Genomic DNA, 23844 nt, shown 5'->3' on the forward strand with positions numbered 1-23844 from the left:
CATTGATTTTTTTGTTATTTTAAGAAAAAATTTATTAACCATGACATTAAAATACCTTAAGTGTTTCTCAGGAAGCTTTTCCCACTGAAATTAATATTTATGAAACTATAAAGTTTCCTTTTGAAAAACCATTTTTCGTACTTTCCATTAGCAGACGAATTTCCGCCGGCGAATCGTTACTCCATTATGTTTCACAAAATCACTTTGTCACGACTTACAGCTGATGTCGTGTCTTGTAGCCGAAATTTGCATACGACAGACGCCAAAGGGAATCTGAGGCCGAGAACAAAACCACCGCTGATGGCTGTCAAAAATAAAGAAGCAAACGTTTGCTAAATTAAGACGGAAACCAAATTCCAGCACCGCTGTCCCCGAGATCCGCTGCCAAGTTGCAACTTGCAACGTCGCCTTTTTGCGGTAATGCCGGCGACTTCAACTTCATTTCCTGGCCGCAGGACGAAGACCAAGAGCAAAAACAAGACCAAGAACAAGACCAAGACCCAATTTGCAAGGAGCGGTCGCATCTGCTTCGTAGGCGTATACGTAATATTGCGAGCTTGGCAAGCCGAAAAATGCGGCAACAAAAATGTGGCACACTCCACAAACCGCAATCAGAGAGTTTCTGGGAGAGCCAGCAATTTAAGCCAAGACATTGTCTCCTCTGTCCGGGCCACTTAATGACTTCCGCAAATAAAACGCTTTGTTCTGGGACAAGTTTAAGGCATTAGCACATTGCTTCCACATTGCTTCCAGCTTCCAGAGCAACAGAACACAACGAACACAGCTCCACTTCCACACAGCTGTTTGTACATATTTATCAGACTGTTTTGCTGCTGCAATCTGCTAATGCATTTGGCTGTGCGTCTAATGAATATTAATGACACCACCACCAACCGGCGAGGGCCGGGCCAAATGGCAATAAAAATATTTCAATTAGAGCCAAGCTGCCAACACATGCAGCAAGATCAACGACTTCGTTAATGCCACAACAAGTTGAAGATGCAGCTGCAACCGCAGACAAACCAGACAAAAAGATAAACCGATGCCAGCACGTTGGCATGCATAAATGATGGCCAACTGGGGAGAGTCCCGTAATGCCGGGTAATTCGCATTTTCAATTGTCCGGGAAAGCACATGCCCCATCAAATGCCGCAAAAGAAAACAATCGAGAAATTTTCAGACAATAGAAAATTAAACTATGTCCAAATGACCTTTGAAATCCCATCCAAATTTTCAGCCAAGCTGCTCAGGAAACTCCTGTCAGTAGTTTTTGAGGGTAGGGGAACCACAACACCAGGGGTCTAGAAAATGTCTGTCACCGTAGAGGAGAAGAACTTCGGCCTGGCCGTCAATCCGCTGACCGAGGCTCGGGAAATGGTCCGATGCTACACCCTGAAGAACACCAAGGGCATGTCCGTATCGGTCATCCAACTGGGCGCCATCATCCAGAGCATCATGATGCCCGACGGCTCCAAGAAGCTGGACGATGTGTGCCTGGGATTCGATGACGTCGCTGGCTATGTGACCAACAAAGGGGCCTACATCGGCGGAACCCTGGGGAGAGTGGCCAACCGCGTGGGCAACGGCGAGTATACGGTGGACGACACAACAATCAATGTGACGAAAAACATACAGGTAAATTATATGATTTAAACTATAACTTTAATTTTAATTCACCACTCGGGTGAAAAATGAAAGAATTTTGGGTACTCAAAAAGTATACAGCAAAACAATTGTTCTAAAACTCCCCAAAACCAAATCCTGGATCCGCCCATGCATTACTATTAATATTCTAAACCAGGGGTGATCAAACCACCTTATGATATTCTGCAACACAAAGAAGAATCGGCGTGTGCCCTATGAGATTTACAAAATCAAAAGTGACCCGCGTACAATAGGTTACCCCTGTTTTAAACAATTACCGACTGAAATATTTCAAGGAATATCATTAAATGAAAATTTATCAGTATTGCTAATATAAGACTACCCAATTCCAGGACCAGTTCCAGCTGCACGGCGGTTTCGTGGGATTCGACAGCGTCATTTGGGAGGTGGTGCAGAAGACAGCCGATGGCGTGGTATTCCGGCATGAATCGCCACATGGTCACGAGGGCTATCCGGGAACTGTGACTTGCCAAGTGACCTACCGACTGGATCATGAGAACCGCTTGTCCATCAGTTTCGAGGCCACTACAGATCGCCAGACGGTTGTGAATCTCTCGAACCATGCTTACTTCAATCTAGCTGGCCATAATTCAGGAGCCAGAGGTTTGGCGGAGCACACGGTGGAAATTTCAGCCAGTGAGATCGTGGAAACGGATAATTCCCAGATACCCACAGGGAACTTAACCCTTGTTACTGGCACCCCGTTTGATCTCAGGTCGCCCGTGGTCTTGGGCGATCGCTTACCGCAGTTCGAGGATCGTTTCATCAAGGGGTTCGACAACTGCTTCGTAATTAACGGAGGCCAAGTGCTGAGATCTACCGTAAAGGTGGCCAAAATAGTTCATCCGCCCAGTGGCCGGTCCATGGAGGTCTGGACCGATCAGCCAGGTGTGCAATTTTACACCGCAAATAACATGGCGACGATAAATGGCAAGAAGGGAGCTCGATATGTGAGGCACGGGTCCTTCTGCATGGAGACGGAAAAGTTCCCCGATGCCATGAATCATCCCAACTTCCCCTCGATCAATCTGGAACCCAATGAAACGTATCGTCACGAAGTTGTGTACTGGTTCAAGGTAGAAAAGATCTGCAGGTGCTGCTATAAAAAGTAACCATGACCTCTGGTTAAATCAAAAACGATGATTAAAATTCAGAAACATGATTTTGCAACCTCATCTCTATTAGAGAACATAAATTAACACGGCTACCGGATTTTATAAAGTGTAATTAAACTCATTAAAAATATCAAATGTTTTCATTTCTAATTCCCTGAAATTAAAACTATCTGTATTTACCTGCTAAAATTCACCGCAGCTAAATCAATAGTATAACATTTCCCAAAAATAATAAATACGTTAAAGAGTTTAGTTTTGTGAATTCCATTTAAACTTTACCATTTTGGTTATAAAAGAGCTGCAGGGGCCACGCGATTTCCAGGCTATAAATTTACCACAAACAATATGCAGCAAACCGAATTTTGTTGCTCCAATTTTGCACTCACCTGTGCGAGTGCACGTGTGTCGGTGTGTGTTGGTGTGTTAGTGTGTATTTGCGGCAAACCCTTTGGGGTTATCAGCTAACATGGGGCCACCTTGTCAAAATAAACCATTCAATTAGTGTTGGAAAATTGAATTTTCCATGCAGCCTGTTGATGCGGTAGCTGTGATAAGCTGCGGGCCATCGACACCCTCCGCATTTCTTGGCCATGGCACAAGAAATTTCATTAGCCTAACGAGTTGTTTGCTCGAAAGGCCGAGAGAAAAACTTTGTCATCTCTCGGACTACGGACTACGGATGTTGGGCTGCGGAAGCCCCGAGACCTTGTTTGCCATTCTGGTCTTAAGCAAAAAACTCTGAATAAGTGATTTTTGAGAAGAAACCAAGCGAGAAAACTGCATCACCTGAGACTGCAAATTGATTGAAATCAGCTATGGCTTGAGTGATCCTTAATAGAGGATAAATTTAAATTTAAAAGGTATTGTTCAAATTTATGTTATTTATACGTCATATCGTTTTTATCAATCAATACCGATTTCACTTTCTTGGAGAGCAATAAAGCGACCTAAAGTAAATGTAAATAAATTTATTTATTTTCAAAATTGATACCACATAACATTAAATAGATCATCGTTTCATATCAAGTCTTCTTTAGATGTAGCAATTAATTTAACAGAAAAACATTTATTTAACCCATACTTATTGAGAACTTGAAGAATATTCCTAGTAATACTAATGATGACAATTCCCTCGAACGACATTAATCTGTATTCAGACAGTAGGCTTTTGGTCACATTATGGTCCCACACAAATAATGTTAACAAGCGCATAATTAAATATTTGCACAATATTTTGCGTGATTAAAATAAAAGTCAAACACAGCATTACAGCACAGAAAAAGGAAAAAGTTGTTTAAAATGCACAGCACACATAAACATGAAATGATGACAGGCTCGGCTTCAGGTTAACCGCAGAAACGGAGCTTACTAAAAATAAAAATTAAGCTCGCCGCTGCTGATTACCAAACAAACCGAAAAACACAGAATAATTTCAATGCGAGAGGTTAACAAAATTCACAAAAAAAAAACAAAAAAGCCGAGAGTTGGGAAATAAAAGCAAACACAAACAGAACGCTAAACAATCAAAAGTGAAACTTCCCCTCCACAGCCCCTGTTGCTCTTTAACAAATTCATTATAACTTTTGCTATTAAAAACATTAGAAGCGACTGTACGCATTCCATTCAGGCCAAAAAACAGGGGACGATCCCCACAGTTTGTCATATATTCACGTTCTGTGTTCTTCGGCTTGCCAGGCGGAGCAATTTAACCCAAATGCTTATCATTTAGCCATTTAATTTAACCTTTTGCCCGGCACACACATGCCACCGAAAATAAAAGAGAGCAGACATTTTTGGTAGAGGGATATTTCCACGGTATATTGCGTTTTGCTTACTCATTCAAAATATTATGGAAAAATTGTGAAAGTTGTTCAGAGGGTATCTTAATTAGCCATTTTAATGTTATTAAAAATTAATATTATTATTATTATATTATAAAAATAATACGTTTCGGTAGATTTTAAATTACAGTTAATATAAAAAAATAAAATAATTTTATTTCAAAAAGCCATAAATCAGTAATTATCAAATCAACTTAAAATATAACATTTTGCGGAAATTGTTTTCGGAAATTCTTATAAATCAACAAATCACATTCCCTTACTTTTAAGATATTTATTACAGGGAATTCCCCCGGTCTATACCTAAATCACGTTGGTTTTAGTGAACTTTTTGCATATCACAGCCCATTCCCCTTAGCTCCGGCTTTGTTTTTAATACAAACTGCTGCTCATATTGCTAATGATTTTGGGTCACAGTCATCCGCACACTCTCGAACCCTTTGCACACCCACCTAAGCACCCAAACACCAAAACACCGAAACACCCAAACCCCAAACACACATTCACGTAACACTTATGGCCGCACGTACTTGGGGTCCGTTGCCAGTTTTTTGGTTCTGCTGCCAGCCGTTGTTAAGTATACGCCGCATTGCTCCGTTTTTCGGGTGTTGTGTTGTAACGTGGAAGCTATCCTCCGAATGCCCCACTCCGTCGCACCTTGGATGTTGCACAAATTAAAAACGCGCTACTCTATCTCATTTGTTGCCACTGCGACTCCAGCATTTTAATAAATTGTTGTTGCTATAAACGTGATCCTTGCTCTAATTGTTGTTCCTACAAGGATGTTCTCAGACGTGCGTATGTGTGTGCGAAAAATATATACATAAAATAGAGAGAAAAGTGTAGGTAGCTGCTTTATTTTTTAGTAAATGGAGCTTGTGCAAAATTGTGTGCAATTAGTTAGTCGGCAACTTTCGCAGATGACTTTTTTTTAACAAACCAGAATTAGTGAGCAGGATTGTGTAATTGAGAAGTGCTTTGAAAAGGAAACTGGTAGAAGAAAAAATAATGCAATAATTTGCTTTACTTAAAATGCATACTAAAATGGAGCTTGTGCTCCATACTCACTGATATTATGAACGTATGTTAATCTCATAATTTTACCACCAACCCATGATATATTTGCCGTACATATATAGAAGAGAACTTCCAAAACCGCGATAGAAAATTTTAAATAACACTATGCAGCATCAAAAATGAACCTCGATGAATGCTATATTTTTGGATTCGTTACGAATTCCCAAGTTAAACTGCGTTTTCCTAAAAGTTCCCCGACGCAAGGATTCTTAGCAAAAGGACCTCAAAGTTCGAAAAATGCTGTAATTGACCAACTTTGCGGAGCTCTCAGAGGCAAATGGATGCATGGCTTGGTTCGAAGTTAAAGTTTTTTAAAAGATACACCCTTTATCTTTCAAACCCCATACATAAAATAATTTTAGGGTTTTTTTTTAAGGCAGAAATAAATTCCAAAAAACATAGTCAAAAAACTGAAAATCATACAGCTGCGGTCAAAATAGTAGCAGTGTTGCCGCCTTGTGTTTTTAAAAGTTTGATGTTGTAATTTTTTCTTATCCAATTAGTCTAATAGTAAAATTATAATCAATACAATATTACCAGGAAAAGATCAATTACAACAACAAACTTTTAAATACACAGGGCGGCAACACTACTACCATTTTGACCGCAGCTGTATACTTTTATGTTTTTTGACTATGTTTTCTAGAATTTGTTTCTGCCTTAAAAAAAATCTTAAAAATTTTTTAAGTATAGGGTTTAAAAGATAAAGGGTGTATCTTTTAAAAAACTTTAACATAGAATCAAACCATGCATCCATTTGCCTCTGAGAGCTCCGCAAAGTTGGCCAATTTCAGCATTTTTCGAACTTTGAGGTCCTTTTGCTAAGAATCCTTGCGTCGGGGAACTTTTTGGAAAACGCAGTTTAACTTGGGAATTCGTAACGAATCCAAAAATATAGCATCCATCGAGGTAAATTTAAAAAGCACTAAAAATGCTGCACAGTGTAATTATAATTCATACTTCTTGGTCAACAAAAAATTTGAGAACATTTTTTTTAATTCCCCTAATAAACATTTAAAATCGTGTAAAGTTGTACTTTGTTCCTCCAAGACGTTCCCAAGGTATACTAATTTGAAGTTTAAGAAAATTGTTTAAGTTCCTAAGTTCAAAAATGCATGGCGCCATTAAATATTTACTAACAAATTTAAAAAAAAAGCACAAATGATAACCAAGGCAAACAGTAAAAATACCCGAGCAGTTATTCTTCTTATTTATTTGCAAACTATATATACATATGTCTTTAGCATTTCCTGTAGCAACCATAATAGCCCGTCATATATATTATAAAACTTACTACTAAAAAGCAAGCACCATATTAAAATATAAACAATTAATTATATTAAACTCCCCAAAATTTAATTATGTTTTTTATTTTATTTTCTTGGCGTCCCTTAAAACTCCAAGGGAGGATCACATCGAGTCGCTTAGTGTGCAGCCAGCTTTAATGTCAGCACTGAGCCATCTCTTCCTCCTTTCAGCCAGACACAAACAGGATACGGATGAGCTCTACTCGAGCTCATGGTTATGCATCAGCGGCATTTGCCTGCTCCGGCCAACCTGGCAGATAACTATTCTGAAGGCGAGCCGGCATTAGGATGATTTTGTTAATTGAAATTCGACGGCAGAGCGCACAGGAACAATTTCCTTTTGTTGCACGTGCGTTGCGTATACGCAGTGTGTAAACCGATGATGATGATGAGGATGATGGCGATGCTCCTGGTGCAGCTACTGGAACAATGCCAGGCATGCGCTAATATCGAAGAAAGCTTTTGTAGTCCGCCCAGTGCGCTTCATTTGACGCAATCCTTGCCTTTTGTTTGCTCCCCAGCTCCTGAAACTCGGCTGGCTGTTATGCCCACGTTAAGAGCACGTCCAGCGATTGTATTTTCATTTTGCTTGTAAGTTTTACTATCCCTTACTGACACTCCTGGTACTCCTGGTTCTCCTTGCCGTTCAGCCTCTATCCGCCCGCCAGGATCTCCACTTTGCCGTGTCTGCCGGTCGTCGGTCGTCGTTCGTCCACTTGGGAACTCGTTTTCCTCGCGGCTTTTCCCTTTGTCTGTGTGCAGCACAATAAGTTGCCTTCCGCTTGCCTTGCACGCCATTGAAAATGTTAAACTTACGCTTATTGGTTTTGCGAGTATGCAGTTCACTACGTAATTACACCAGCCACCAAGCAGAAGCACTTGCAATGCAGTCTGAGCACAAAAATCATAATTAAAGAAATATAATATTTTTAAGAAAATTTTACTAGCCAAATGCTTAGGAAAATTTCAAGTAAGTTTTCTATTCTTTTTACCACATGCTGACTGGTATAGGTTGTTTCCGATTTTGTGCATGACCAACTGATTGACATGGCTTTAATTGAAAAATCAGTTGCTTATGCCAGTCAAAATCCGCAATTTCTGGAACTCCACAGGAGTAGAATAAGAAAAAACTTTGAAGAAGCTACTTCTGTCAGGCCTCATGATGCAAAGATAATGCGGTAGCTAAAATCAGAAGAATAAAAAAGCTTTCAGTGTAATGAATTTCTCTCTTAGACTTTCCTCATACAAACAAAGATATATGAGGGGCAGCACTGGGAAAATTTATAAATTAATGTAAAATATTTTGTACGTAGAAAAATAACTCGATTTGAAATAAGGTAGAATGTACCCCATTAATATGATTAATAAGATACGATATGATATGATTAATGTCAAATTTATAATTCAAACATATCAACTTGATATTTTATCAATACAGTTATTCCATACAAATTATAAAACTACTATTTAAAAATACCAAATGTAGTATTTTTTGAACCAATAATGTAAAATAAGATCAATATAATCTTTATTCATACAAAAATCATATTTGAATTTTAAAAAATCACAATCTGAATCTCAATCTGATCTTTTATCAATTTTTTATCTGTGTAGATCCAACCTAAGGTAATTTGCTTCCCTTCCTAAGAAATAAAAATTTTCTATAAAAATTGATACAAAATTTTAATATTATAATTTCTGTTCAGCTAATCAAAATAAATAAATTTACTAAGTCTTTTATTATATACGATTTTTTTTTATTTTAATGTGCCTTTTTTTAACTGAGGTATACAACTAAAAGCACAGTGCATTCATATCCAGGATATAGAGGAATACTATGGCTGACCTGCCTCTCGTTGTGATTGTGACAACTAGACGAGCCAGTGGGACTGACTTTCAGTTCCAGGACGACAGTCGGAGTCCCGAATGTGCCTTTCGGGCCATGCATTGCTAAAGGCTAACAGTCAAGTTTACGGCTTGGCCGGGGGTGGAGTGGTTGACTTTCTCTGGCCGAGCACTTTGTGCTGATTAGGAAAACGTTTCAATAATCCCGGACCGGGATGGGAATTGTCTCCGGACAAAAAGCGGGCACAACAATTGCAGTTCAGAGCACTGACAACTTTCGAGCTAACCAACTTGGCCTTGTCCGTAATTAAGCCTTAAATATCAACAATGGCCAATTGTTGGGCCCAAGCTCGCTGCTTAATTAGGCAACTGCCTGGCACAAAGGCGTTTTGTTGCGTTTTTTACTCACTCTCGCTTTCGTTTTCGCCATCCAAAAATCATCAGTCAGATTTAATCAGGGGCCCGAGAATACCGCATTGTTAATGCCGCATCAATATTAATTAAGTATACGGAATGCGGCAAAGGAGCAACGTTGACTGGCCCCGATTCGAGACGGCTGACACAAATCTGACAGCACTTTGACAACGAACGCATTCTAAGCAGGCTACCACAACATAAGCGACTTGTCAAATGCCAAAAGTGACTCGCCAAAGATAGGTCCTGCGATATCGGAACAATCTGGAGTTGGCTCCCTCAGAAGCTGAAGCTGAAACTGCCGCTGAAGTGGCTGACAGTTGACAGAAAGCCAGATAAAATGGGAACAGTGGAATTTGGCTAGGTCTAAATATAGCTCAGCCCAGAAAAAAAGGAAAACAATAAAAATTTCCGCGAACTCCAATCAAAGAGGTTAAACTTGTTGGAACTTTCAGAGGGGCTTTGAATTTCAGTTTGGCGAAAACGTAAGACTAGAATTTAAGGTATTTCTTTAATATAAAATTACCAACTTTAATATAAAAATAATAGTTTTCTATTTTAGAGTTTTTTGATATAAAAAACATATTTTTATAATAAAAACTAAAACGTAAGACTACATTTTAAGCTATTTCTTTAATATAAAATTACTAACTTTAATATGTAAATAATAGTTTTCTATTTTGCGAAAATTGAAAGGCTCAAAGTTTATAGAAATAAAAAAAAGTTTTATAAGAATAAAAAACATTTGCATTATCAAAGTTTATTGAAATAAAAAAAAATATTTTTATAATAATAACAAACACATTTTTATTAACCCCATTTCATTTATTTTTCACTGCATTTTTACCACTGTGCTTCGTCCGCATTATGTGGCAATAGTTTATCGAGGCTCAGCAGCGGCTTGGCCTGGCAATATTATTAATTATTTTTACAATTAACGCATCATTGTTGCTGCATCACGTTAGTTAAACGGCTGCGTAAGCATTTTGGTCTTTCGGCAGCAGCAGAGTTTGGGCTTACACGCGTCATAATTAGCGGGCTTTGTGCGCCCGAGTTCGCTCATTTGGCGCCTTTCAAGCCACGTCGGGCAGATAAACTTCGCAGCAGGCAGCTGGATGCCATTGGCAATGCCAATGGTAATACGAATGGCCATGGCTTATCCACCGCTCAGCCGGCGTAAGCCGCTAAAAGTGTTGCTTATCGGGCGGAGACAGTTCGTCACATGCAAAAACTTCCGGAGGTCAGGGGGCGGAGTATGGCGCATAAAAAGTTGACGCAACACGCCCAGAAGACATGTGAACGTTTTATTGGCATTAAGGGATCAAAGGCAGCTCCGTCACGAGGACTGGAGGTGGGGAAAACTCTTTGCAGCGCCCTCGAGTAAAGGGAAAAGCGTCGGCCATGTTTGCACAGGCATCCACGGGTACTTCACTGAAATTTTAACGCTGACACAAGAAAGATTTCAAGAACGGCTCACACAGACTAACAAACAAAAAAATGGGTGCACTGAAAAAATTGGTTAGGTTTTATAATTAAGCTTTTATAATTACTTCTGTTCAAAAGCCTGTAAAGTCAAAAAAATGTAAATACAAAAATATATTTTTAATATAATGATAAAAAAAAAATGTATTCTTTTAAATAATACATTTTCATGGTCTGTTGTAGGTTTCACAATGGTGGTAAAATTTTTTTTTAGTGCAGTAAAAAGCTGAGAATGGCAACTAACGGCGACAAAGGCAGCCATAAACTTTTAGGGCACACGCTGCGTATACGCAATCAGCTTTGGGCAAACATTTACCCAAATAGTTTTCGTTTTTAAAGCGAGGCAAGCGCCGAGAAAGGAGAGCTTGCTTAGCTCGGCATTTTATTAGCTGCTTATATGTGAATGCGAATTTAGTCATAAATCTGTAGACGCGCCGCCGCTCTGCGCACTGTCGCATGAAATTGAAATATAGTGTGATTTTCACTTTAGCCAGTCGTCGAAGCTTCCGCAGCAAGCGAAAATCTCACTGCCTCCTCATTCCGTGACCACTGAACAGGCAACCGGCAACGGAATCCGGTGTCGAAAGCTCAGAAATGCCAAGGAAGCCAACAAAACAAGTCTCAAAAAGGAAGAAAAGTACTAGAGATACCCTGTATTTACTAGATGTGAAGAATTATCGATTTTTTCGATATTTCATACTATCAATGCTTTTTAAGGAAAAACTCAAACTCAAGGTACAAGGTGCATGAGTTCTTAGATTCTAAAGAAACGTGTAGAAGCATTAACAATGATAAAAACGAATAGAATTTTGATATAATACAAACATTATTATCAAATAAATTACATTATTCATTTAATTTACAATCTGATATCATAATTATTAAAACACATTTTTCAATTCACGCGAAAGTAATCGAAAAATCAATCGAATTTCTGCTCTATTCAAGGGTGCGACAAAACAAAGAGTGGAACCATTGCGAAAGGAAGCCATTATCCGTGCGTTATTTATGACAATTTCCTTATGAGTATGGCCAAGCCCACTTCCCACCCACAATGGATCGGCACCTCCGACCTGCCAGTTGCCCATTTTCCATTTCTTTTCCCGTGGACACATGTGCGTTTTCACTTTCTGAGGCATTTCGGAATGAATGGCGACGCCTTCGGCGTTTGACTTTAGCGCTGACAACAGAGACGCCAGTTTTTCTCCATTGCGTGCAGTTTTCCGACGGGAAATGGCCGTGGAAATGGGAAATGGCGAACGGAGAATGCAAAGCGTTTCCTTGCGTGTCTATCTAAATGTTATTATTAGTTATCAGCGGCGTTTGTTATTTGCCTACTTCGCCACTCGATTAATGTTTTTCTACCGTGTCGCATGCCATTTGTTTGGCATGGGAATATTTTAGCAGCCTGTTCCATCTAATATGCAGAAATGTGATTAGAACTACCGAATAAAAGGCTAATTAAAGTGTATTTGCGGCACTTAAGGTACTAGCCCGAAGTTCCCTTTAATGAACCATTAAAGATTTTAAGTGCACTTCATGAATTCCACTTAAGCAATTAGACAAAAACTTTTTTAACTTCTTTAGAATTTATTTCTTAATAGCCTATACTTAAAGGTACACACAAAAATTGTTACGCCTATAGTAAATTTCTGGTATTTATACGCATATCGTTTTAACCATGTAATACTGGTAAAATTGACATTAAATAATATTATTTTGCCGATTTCTCTAATTCTTTTAATATGAAGTTTTTTTCAGGTGTAAATCAGTGAAATTTGGAAGCCCTTAAGGAGTGACTGCCTACTAAATTCACAAACCTATCGAAGGATTTTAAAGTGCGTTTGCTATCTTGATTGGCATAAATTGTGGGAAAATATTTTGCATTTTCAGCCGCCGTCGCTGCCAAATGTGTATTTACATATACTTGCGGGTGGTTTTTTTTGTCATACTGGTCATATATTTAATTCGCATGTTTACTTGTCCGACATGCGGCTGGCAGCGGTGAAATGGCCAGTGCAAAAAGATAAATACCCTACAGCGTGCAACTAAATGGGCGTGTCAGTCGGTTCGCGCAGTGTGGCGTGCCCACGTCATAATTCTAAAATTTGCGGTTGTCATGCTACGCGGCAACAAAATAAGGAATAATGTGTGGGTGGCTTGATTCATAAATAACACACCACTGCATGTATACTTTTGGTATATTAATATCTTCTGCTTTCAATCTAAACAGATTTTATTACAGTAAAAATGAGTTTTACTAGAGTACCAAATTTAATTACACATTTTTCTACATTTTACACATTTTCTAAAAATTTAAATCTTGCTTGATAAAAACTGAATTCGAATACGAATAATAATATAAAATATTTGTTTGAAAAAATAACACAATTTTATTAACTAACCTAAATTATTTTAAAAATCGAAAGGGATGTCACACCTTTTGTATGAAAACCAATTGCTTAGAAGCAGCAAACTTCTACTTGGGTTTCTTTTATTTAAAGCCATTAGTTTTTTCGACTTGTGGAAAAGCGTTTGAGTCATGACAGCTATTTCGGCTCGATAAGCCCGAGAATAGAGCAAATGGGAGCTCCTCAGACAGATAACCGTAGCCATATACATACGTACATGTGCGATAGTTTAAGGACCCGGCCAATCCTTGTATTTGGCGAGTAGTTTGAGGTAATTTGGTCGGGTTGAAAAGCAAGATACTCTGCCACAGTCGATGTTGAAAGGATGCGGTGTTGGCAGGGGCAACAACACTTTTCGGCTGCATAACAAATACACTTCAATCAATGCCAAATGGTTGTGCCGGCAATCACAGAACACACCCACACATATGGACGGGTGTGTGTGTATGTGTGTGGGCGCCACAAAAATGAAAACAAATTTTGGCATGATTGCTGATTGTTTGTCTTTTTCATTGTTTGGCACGAATTCTGCCTCTGCCTCTGCCAACGCAGGCGCACATTTATTGCTTCCCAATTGGAAATAAAAATGGTGGGGCGACTGGCAACAAGAAAAGAAGGCTCACTATGTAAAAAAAAGAAAGTTGGCCGTTCAACTTCAATTGAAATAAAAAGCATAGGAATGCGGTGTGTGCACAATGTGACGCAAAAACAAGCGAGTTTGGCTGGGAAAGGGGACCTTAAATATAGTTGAATACCCTTTAAGAAGCGGAGTGGAAAAAAAGTAAATGTATTTGTATTTTCCACCAAAATTTAATGAAATTCAAATGTTTAACAAGCTAAGTTAAAATTAAAATAAATGGATTTAAAGAAAATGCACAAAAGATATTAGAATTATTATTTGGTTTAAAAAAATTATTTAAAACTGAATGCATACTGTCAAATCCAATCTGTTAAATACGCACACAAAAAACACGCGGGGATCAAATCAATATGCACATGACATATATCTGGTAATTATACCATGCAATACTGGTAAAATGAATATTAAACAATATCATTTTTTTGATTTCTTTCTCTCGGAAAAAACAAAATGATGACTGGGAGTGGCCCCGCATCAAAATGGATACTACATCGTTTCATATCATTCTTGTCTCCTTTCTAGCTCTCAACAATTTTTGTAACAATAGATTCCAGAGACCAAGTCAAATCAACTGGGCAGGCCCAGGATACCCCATTCTCTCCGTAGGGTAAATGGAAACACTCGAGATACACAAGGTTTTCTCCTTGGTCTGGCTTTTGATTTGATTTGCTTGGCGGGCTCCTTTTTTTGCTTTTTCCCCGATTTTTTCCTTTTCGTGTTCCATCGGCTAGGCTGCAAACATTTGCCGCTGACTCCAGGCCTTGCCGTCACCGCTGATTAAAACAAACACAATACCGGCGTAATGACGACATATGTACGTCTGCGGATTGCTGGACCCACCCGAAAATCCCCAACTCGTCGACTTTTTTCCGCACAATTGTACAATTTCGTCTATGCTCCTTTTTTGCGCCCCACGTTTTTTGTGTGTTCGCCTCAACCGTACGCGTTTTGACTTTTTCTTCGCTCTCGAACATTGATTCATAATTGATTAGCATTACTTTAGCTATTGTTCGATTTATACTTTCATACACAGGGTGTGTGTGTGCTCGGGAATGTTGCCCTTGGGCAACGTCTGCGATGTTAAATTAAGCGTAAATTTTTCGGTTTGCTGGCGCATTTTTGATGAATTTTATTGCTTTGTGCAATTACTTTGCTGATTTTATGTTTATTTATAGTCATGCAATACATCTTCGCCTTGATTAAACAATCGAAATGCGTGGGAGGCATCATAAAAACCAGAATATTTAATCATTATAGGCGGGCTTTAATCTTCCAGGAAAATGCTTCCTCAGTCTTAAATTTATTCAATTTACCGAAAGTAATTTCAACAGTTTTTCCTCTTGTAATGAACTGCAAGAAGTCTTCATAAATATTAATTTTCCAAATGTACGCCCCCGAAAAGAGTGCGCTTTAATAATTGCCAGAAATATTTCGTGGCTCCCGCAGCAGCTACATTGCATTAACTACATTTTTAATTAGACTGCTTGTGCATAATCAGCTGCAAGTTTTTCTTGCCCAACTCCTGGCGAACGGACTTCTTCTAACGAACTGCGTGTAGCTGCTGCATGTTGCATTTAAAGTTTTTGTAGCGTGCAATGCAGGAAATCATTTTAACAGTTTTCTACCTCGCCTTCCCAGCCCCCCTCCAATTTATAATTTTCCTTCTGTTTCGCAACTTTGCCCGTATTTTCTATACACAAGTTCAGTGCACCCCCAACACAGACAACCTGAAAAGGAGCCCCAACACCAACTTCGCCTTTGTTGCATGCTTGTTCGGGTTACCTGCCGGTTATATAAAATACCCATTAATCGGAAGGGTATATCGATAAATAGATGTAAAAAAAACACATCGGTGAGTAGATATAAAAAAAAAACACTGTCGAAAGTTTCAATGTGGCTAGAAATACTTCATACAAAAAAAATACGACGGGATCATATCGAAATGCGCATAGTAAATTCCTGGTATTTTTTTGGGAGCATATTTATATATTTTATTTTATATGGTATCGGCTAGTCCATAAATCTCTTATTAATTTTAAAGCCTTGCTCTTTTTTGAGGCCGCGGTGGCAGCGACTCCTTTTCTTCTTCGCGGCGGTAACTTGTCTGTAATTATGAATGGCCAGCGGGTTAAAAAAGAGGTACAAAAGTCATTGACTCGCTGCTCCTGCACATTTTGTTCAATTAAAAGTTTACGTGAGCTATCTGCCTGTTTCATTTCATTTGCCCGCGAGTCCTGTTAATCAGTTTTTCTTAAAGGGAAGCGTAACCTTTGAAATTGACAGTTCAATTGCAGCGAAGGACCTTTTGCCATTGGTTTTTTTTCAGCATCAACATTACGGGTATGTGGGAAACTTCTACTTTCACACTGTCGTACAAAAATAAAATACACGTGAATGTATGTGCTTTTCAAGTGGAGGCACGAAAATGTGCCGCCAGCAACCTGAGATGCCCTTAGGTCAAAGTGTAATCGATGTTCTGGTCCAGCAGCCAATTCTCAGTAATTGCAATGTAAAGTGTTTAGACACAGTTTGGTTGCTCTGGAATTTTTCCTTCTTCATGTGCCCACAAACTTGGTCAACTACGAATGTGGGTTGAGTTGCTTGTGAATCCTCTGCTGATTTGTTAGTTGGATGTTTTGCATTTTGGTTACTCACTTTTGGTTATAACTCAATAATTCAAAATAATTATGGCAATAATAATAATCAATTATTGTTATTTTAGATGCCCACCACGTAGTAGCTAATATTTAATACGTTTTAGAGTCCTCATTAAATAATCGTGGTATAATATAATTCAAAATAATTAACAGCTTACAGGTTAATTATAAGCATTTCAGGTCGATAAACTCTTGAAATAAATGATATTCAAAAAATAAAGACACTTCAAACCTAAATAGAAATGGAAACATTAATTAATCAAATTTCACTTTTTTTTTCCATTTATCAGCCTTTTTTGTGTATTTTCATGCATCTCGTCCCAAATCAACTTAAACGTCCATTGAGTGCGTAGAGCAAAGCTAACGTAATCGAATACTTTTCGTATTTGTTTGGTCTTAGTCGCTTCTTTCCGGTCTTAAATACTCCTAACTGATTTTGGGGGTGGCCTATCCGAAAGCTCTGACAAATAGTCGGCCATCAAGGAGTGGAGAAAAAGCGTTTTTTGTTTGCCGAAATTTTATCTATGCATGCCTCTGACCCAAGTCCAAATAACGACCATCAAACAAACTTTGATTTATGACAATCTAGTTCATTTGATTATTGCTGCCAACAACTGGACACACACGCAAGGAAAAAGCTGAGAAGAGTTGCTCCCAGGGTGTGCGTGTGAGTGTGGAAAACATTTTCATTTTCCATTCAAATTCAATGCTAATCTACTTGCACAACAAGCCACATTTCCTGCCAGGCCTAGCGGCTCGCTCAAGCATCATTTATCAAGGAACTGGGGACCGTTGTCCCTTTTTTTTCTACTTTTCCCGGGCAGTTTGGCTAGAAGTGCCTGTGCCGGGCATTATCAACACACATCGGGTTCATTATTTTTATCGTACAAGTGTTTGATACTTCCCTCTATCCCTGGTTTATATCACTCCGGCCAACACGCGCCGCACATTAAGCAGCGAACCGTATTTTTAAAAGGGCCAACTTGTGCATTAACTCTGTGCAACTGTGCGTATACGTAATCTAAGGAGTTACTACTGCCGAGTGGGTAAAAAGAAAACAAAACTGGGTCTCTGAAGATTTCTCTCTTTTGAAATGCAAATTTTCTTGCGACTCCCTTTTAAAATTATTCACATATAAAACCAATAGTAAACCAAAGATAAGATTAGCGATTTATAATAATATTATAATGCTTATATTCCTTACATTCAAACTATGCAGAATAATCTTAGAAATCTCTCTGGTTTCATTCTACTTAATTAAGCACATTTTATACGGAAGTCAACTGAGCTCCATTTTTTCTTCCAATTCAAAAAGCGTGTGCTTCGGGTTTCGTCGACATTAAGTGTTTGCAAAGCCGGCAAGTGAAGCCTTTGAGTCAATTCTCGCTCATTTCTATGCGTTTCTGTGCCCTCTGAGTCTGTTTTTAATTTACTCCGGCTTCGGAGCAAGTTGAGACCGTCTTGGAATCACAGGAATCAGAGAGGAGACTGTCAGCTCCATTGCCGGCGGCTGCAGGTTAAGCATCCACTTGAACCTCCGAGTGGTGACGTTACACGAACTGAGGTGTTTGTTTGGCATCTGGCTTTGACATCTGCACTCCTGTATACCATATTCCACACACACCCATAAATTGAAGGAGTGTCTGGTCCTTCATGAGCGAGGTTTTGGTACCCTGTACTCGAAGGGTTCAGAGGTGAATTACAATTTTGCCTACCAATATTTCTGGGTAAAAAAAAACTTAATGTTTATAGAATGTTATTTTATATTAAATTCATTTTTTAAATATGTCATATAATTTTTTTTGTTCTATTGAGTAATGGGTACATTTTATGGAGTTAGACTCGATTTTTTATTCGTCCGCAACCTCGGGGCAGTATGGTTTTTGGTTTCTTGGGCACTAGTTCTGCTTTTTGCTTTGCTACAAACAAAATGCAGTGCGATTGCTGAATCGTCATCAGTGGGATATGAGGAAGTGAAATGGCGTGAACATAAGTTTAAGTGCTTGAAGAGGTTAGACTGGAGCTTCATCGAGCAGACTGAATGAGGAAAAAATGGCTTTGGTGAACATAAACCAATTAAAAATGAGATAATCAAAGGGAAATGACTAGAAGAGAGTTGTAATGAAAATAAAAAGTATGTCTTGCCTTAATAAGCAAAAAATCAGGGGGAAAAAAGAAAAAAAGTTGAATAAAGTAATGACAAACCAATAAAATAATTTAATTTTTATAAACTAGAAGCGCATTTTTACTTCTCAAAACAAAATATTTAAAAAAGGGGGTAGTTTTTCAAAGCACTATTAAAAAATTAATCGAAAAAGAGTGTGTAAAACAATTAAGTAACAGTTGTGACATAGTTATATTTTTCGACAACGGAAACAACTTGTGGATTTAATAGACTTAACGAAGAGCAATTTGTTTTAGAGACCTGCACGAGTAAGTAAAAATATACTCGATTACTACTCGGCGATGCCGATTCCAACTGTCAAATCTGGAATCGTGGCATCGTAGAATCGTAGGCATCGGCATCGGTTTACTCATATCTGACTCGTGTTTTTTTATTAAATAAAATTAACCAAAATTCTTGTCAGAACAAGAGGAACCAATATACCCAAGATTTCACAATTCTTAGTCCTATCTACTTAAGACCATAGATTAGCTCTTTGAGAATATGAGACCGCAAATTCTTTGGAACAAGAGAATTTTTTTTATGTTTTACCGTCTTTGAACCCGACATACACGAAATCTTTACCAAAATGAGACCGCGAATTCTTTAGAAGAAGAAGAACCAATAAAGGACCATGTTCAAAACACGTATGGATTTGTTGTCTTTAACTAGGTTTTTCTATTCACGAATTCAAAAAAAAATGTACCCGCAAATTCTTTAGAAGAAGAGGAAATTTTATTGAAATTTATTTTTAAATGTCAAATTTGAAATTTGTTGGCGATACTACGATGCTACTCGTACGATTCTACGATGCCGAGTATACTCGGCATCGTTTGACACGATTACATGATTACAAAAAATAATCGTGGCATCGCCAACTTGATTACTTTTACTCGTGGAATCGGCATCGGCATCGTATCGTGTTTCACTTCCCTCCCATAAAATGCTCTACTATGGTAACTAATCCTTCTCCATAAAATTTCAGCCTTGACCAAGGCTTAGTCCCCGTAGACTTTTCTATAATTCCGTGTGAGTTCCAAAGAGCCGTCAGCAAGTGGCTCTACTCTGAGTCCAGTAATCAAAGCCCCGGGCAGAAATATTCGCGTGGCCCAGCCTAATGAACCAATTTCGGGAGGCCGCAAGCGGTGGACAGATGATGGAGCTGCCAGCGAACAGCTAATTATATACGTCGCCGAAAAGAGGGCTCTATGGCAAAGCCGCTTTAATTGGTGCACGCACACAATTACATCCATGATTTTCCACATATCGCCGTCATGCACATGAGCGAGAGTGACATTGGCAGCGATTTTCACCGGAAAGCCCCTATCAGGCAGACTCAAATGGGTTTTGGACAAAAACAAAATTGTAAAGAAAAATTTTATAATTTTATTTTTACATTTTGAAAGTTATAAGATTTTGACTCAATCGCTACTATAAAGCAAAATAAGAGCTATGAAAAATACATACGGTTCTATGTCCTAGTTTATTCTTAAAGTAATACACGCAAAAACACGCCAGGATCAAATCGATATGCGCATGGTAAATTTATAGTGTACCTTTAAAAAGCAAAAAAATGTTCCAACTCTAGCAAGAAACGCTTAAAGATTCAATCCAAAGTTGCAAGAACTTTGTAATTTCACCCAGATTCCATGAGTGACGACATTTTCTGAATTATTCGCCGGTTAATCTGTGCTCCCAACCAGGTGTTTCGGTCGCGTCCCGATGAAAAGATGGATATGAAATGCGAGGACAGCCTATTTTGGGGCTAAACTTTCACCTCGATTTTCGTCATGGCCTGCGTAATTAATTATTTGCGTCACTAAGTTGTGCCATTTCCATTCCGGCCGCATATTTTCGCCAGCCAGCGTCTCCGTCGTCGTCGTCGTCTGATGGCTTTTTGCATAATTCAGCCGTGGCCAGGCTGGTCACGTATCGGGCGCAAACGGCGTGATTAGGGTTTCTCGGTTTTGTCCCGGCCAAAACCGAGACCGAGCCAACAATTGCCGCCGAAAAGAGGCCGGAAAAGCCGCAGCATGCGTATGTGTGGGTTATAGTGCTTCGCCATTGCCTCATTAAATACCCGAATCAAAGCCGCTTTCTGCTGCCGCTTTTCCGCCAGTGTCAAGCAATTTTAATTGTTTACGTTTATTGATATTTGTGTGGCGATGGGGGCTAAGCACTAATTTTCAATTATGCAAATTATACTAGCAACATTTTAATGAATGTAATTTGATGTTTGCCTCAACCCATTTCATTTTTGGTTTGTCTCGCTTCTAAGACCTTTTCTTGGCGTCTTCTTGCGCTCATTAGGTAAGTACGAGACAGACATAAATAATCTCAGCACCGCATATATTAATTGCGTGTATTTTTCAGCCCTGTCTAAGGCTTCATTAGTCGCCCAGGCAGCCGAAAACTTCTTAATTGTTTCATTAATGCAACGCAATCCGTTTGCCTGCCACTTAATTTCATTTTATTCGCTGTCGTCAGTGTTACTCTTGTCGCTTTTGTTGCTCTTGTAGTTTTTAAATAATTGTGCACAATTATTTCACCCAATTTAACAGTTCTTTTTCGTGGAGCATCGTACACATTTAAATGACGTCATTTATATTCGAGCGGGATAAGCACTTAATGCAAAATTACATCCAAAGCGAAGCAAAACGGGTTGCGATGAGATGAGATGGGTTGCCGCCTGCCAGAATAAAAATAAAATATTCAATTAAACCCGGATCCGGATTCGGATTCGGATCCGTTGACGGCGATATTAATCTGGAGTCATTTTTATTCACCGTATTTCGCTGCCATTTCTGTTTGCTCGCTGTACAAATTAATTAATATAATTGTTGCTACCACAACGCTCCCCGTCGTCGTCTTTTGCCTAATAAAATTGTATACCTGGGCACTGACAGAGCCAACCAATTTATTATTTTCCCGGGGCACGGAGCCACTCCACCAGCGAAATAGAGTTGGCAGAGGGGTATTTTTTAGAGCCCTATATCTTTTATTACTATATTTTTCCCTATGCAGCTTGGCGCTTAGTTTAGAGTTCTCTTAGTTGATTGGGCTGGTTCGAAATAGTGACTGCAGTAAACTTAGATTTTAAAAGACCGCATAGAAAACGATTATGATATTAACTTAATTTAAGGCGTGACATTTCTGTTTACGAAATATTTTATTTTTTCGAGTATTTTAAGAATTTATTAATCGCACGCTTTAGTTAAGAATCAGTATCATTTTTCTTCTTTGAACTTAGCTAGAATTATTTTTATTGTTCATAGAATCCATATCCTTATTCAACTAAATCCCTAGAGTACACCGTGATCAACACCGTACCGTATTAAGTTAACCCCTTCATCCTCTTTGTCAGACTTTTATTCATACATACTTTTTCGCTTTGCGGAACGCGAAATTTGCGCTTGCCGAAAAAAGCTGGGTGAAATAAAGCAAAATAAAAAGCGTGAAATGTGTGTGAGTGAGTGAATGACTGCAGTGGAAATGCAAACTGCCAGTCAGTCAAATATAGTGAGTGCGGACTGCACTCGAAACCAAAAAAAAGAGGGAACTTCGAAATAAAATAAAAAACATTGCCTACTTTTTAGCTGAAGTGCTGCGGTTGATGGGAGAATGTGAATGCGGCGGCTGCTTTTTGTTGCCACCGCCACAGGGCGCATTCACGAATGGTTAAAGTCATTTATTTCGAACAAATCATTTGCCACAACCCACTAACGAAGTCGCGGGGCCGCCTTCAAAATAAAAACTAACAAGTTAAAGCAAGAACGAGAACCCATCCCCCAGTTGATTGGATGCCGAAGCCAGGGGCAATTTTTCAAATGGCAGATAGGGAAAGGAGGAAAAAACTTTGACTGACGCTTCGTCGTTGTCGTGCGAGATAAACTTGGTTCGATGCCCAAAGTTATTGAGGCGCAAACAGTTGGCTTGGCTTAGCCCGGCTTTCAAAGCGACACTTGGCAAAAACATACTCTTAAAACCTTGAAAATTAATCTTGTTTGGTTCTTTAAACGTCAGAAAAAAAGAAAAGAAAAAGCTATACAGAAATGGTACTAAAATATGTATATTATGATATTTAAAATTACCTTCTTTACGTATACCCAAAAAAGACGTGTTAAACTTACCTACATATTCTTCATTTTCATTATACTTAATTTTGTTTTGTGACTAGTGCATTAATTTATAAGGAATTCCTTGTAGCACTAGGAAGTAAGAAATAAATAAATAAATATTTGCCTCCGATTCACGTAATAAAGTCGCCAGAGAAAGAAATCGGTATTTCATGGTAAAATCGAAACAGAAATTTATCATGCGTATTATCGTATTATCTTAAAATCCTTAAATATTTTTTAAGTTTAGATTTAGCTTTTTTTCAAGTACCAAATGCAGTTATTTCTTGGTTTTCCTAAGTAAAAACTCATTTTGGAATGACTAAAATTAAAGATATAGATTAAAAATATATATATATAATTTTTAGAAAAATGTTTCGAGTGTTTCCTGCCTCATTCTTTTCAGCCACACCCCACACACTCGCAGCAAACAAATGTCTGCCGCTTTATGTGCAGACATAATAAGACTGGTATTCGAGCGGCCCCCTGCTTTTGTCGCAGAACTCACGCCCCAGACAAACCCAAACCCCAGCTCCCTTGAATGGGACCCTCATTGCCGTTTGCTTGGAGTTTGCCGTTGTATGATAAACTTTTCTAATTGTCAGTTTCAGCAAGTGACAAACGACAGAAATTATGTTATCTTATCAAAGTTGGCGATACTTTTGCTTTCCCCCCTCCGGACCGTCCCCCCGCTGATGGTTGGTAAATTTAAGGAAATTATCTTTGAGTTCCCCGGTTTTTGTGCTGTTTGTTCAGCTATTACCTATTAACATTACAAAGCTCGTGTGTGTACGTTGCTTTGAGTTTCTGAAATTGAGTTGCTCCAAATTGACTTCCTTCCTTCCTTCGCCAACCCCAGAAGTTTATTAAAATGCAGACAGTTTCTGTTTCTGTTTGGCTTTGTTTTCGGCTATTTATTCCGTTTTCCTTCGCTGGCAGGCTTTTAGCCCAGACAGCTGCTGCATTTCCCAGGCCTACTTTTCCGATTCCATTTCGGCAAAATATCATTTACCATGTCCGAACTTTGACTGCAGTGTCTGTGTCCAAATGTGTTCTTGATTGATAACCATGGGCCGAATGTTTATTTAATAAATGAAATTCCCAGCGCCCC

General features: G+C 38.7%; 1 protein-coding gene across 1 annotated transcript; it reads left to right on the plus strand.

Moving 5' to 3' along the window:
* The first annotated feature begins 1257 nt into the window (after positions 1 to 1257).
* LOC108067430 (galactose mutarotase) lies at positions 1258 to 3030 on the plus strand. Its single transcript, XM_017156438.3, has 2 exons — positions 1258 to 1635; positions 1998 to 3030. Exons 1-2 carry the CDS (start codon positions 1309 to 1311, stop codon positions 2775 to 2777), a joined length of 1107 nt encoding a protein of 368 aa, XP_017011927.2. The 5' UTR covers positions 1258 to 1308; the 3' UTR covers positions 2778 to 3030.
* The last annotated feature ends 20814 nt before the right edge of the window (positions 3031 to 23844 follow it).

The sequence above is a fragment of the Drosophila takahashii genome, chromosome 2L (assembly GCF_030179915.1).
Source record: "Drosophila takahashii strain IR98-3 E-12201 chromosome 2L, DtakHiC1v2, whole genome shotgun sequence".
NCBI lineage: Eukaryota > Metazoa > Arthropoda > Insecta > Diptera > Drosophilidae > Drosophila > Drosophila takahashii.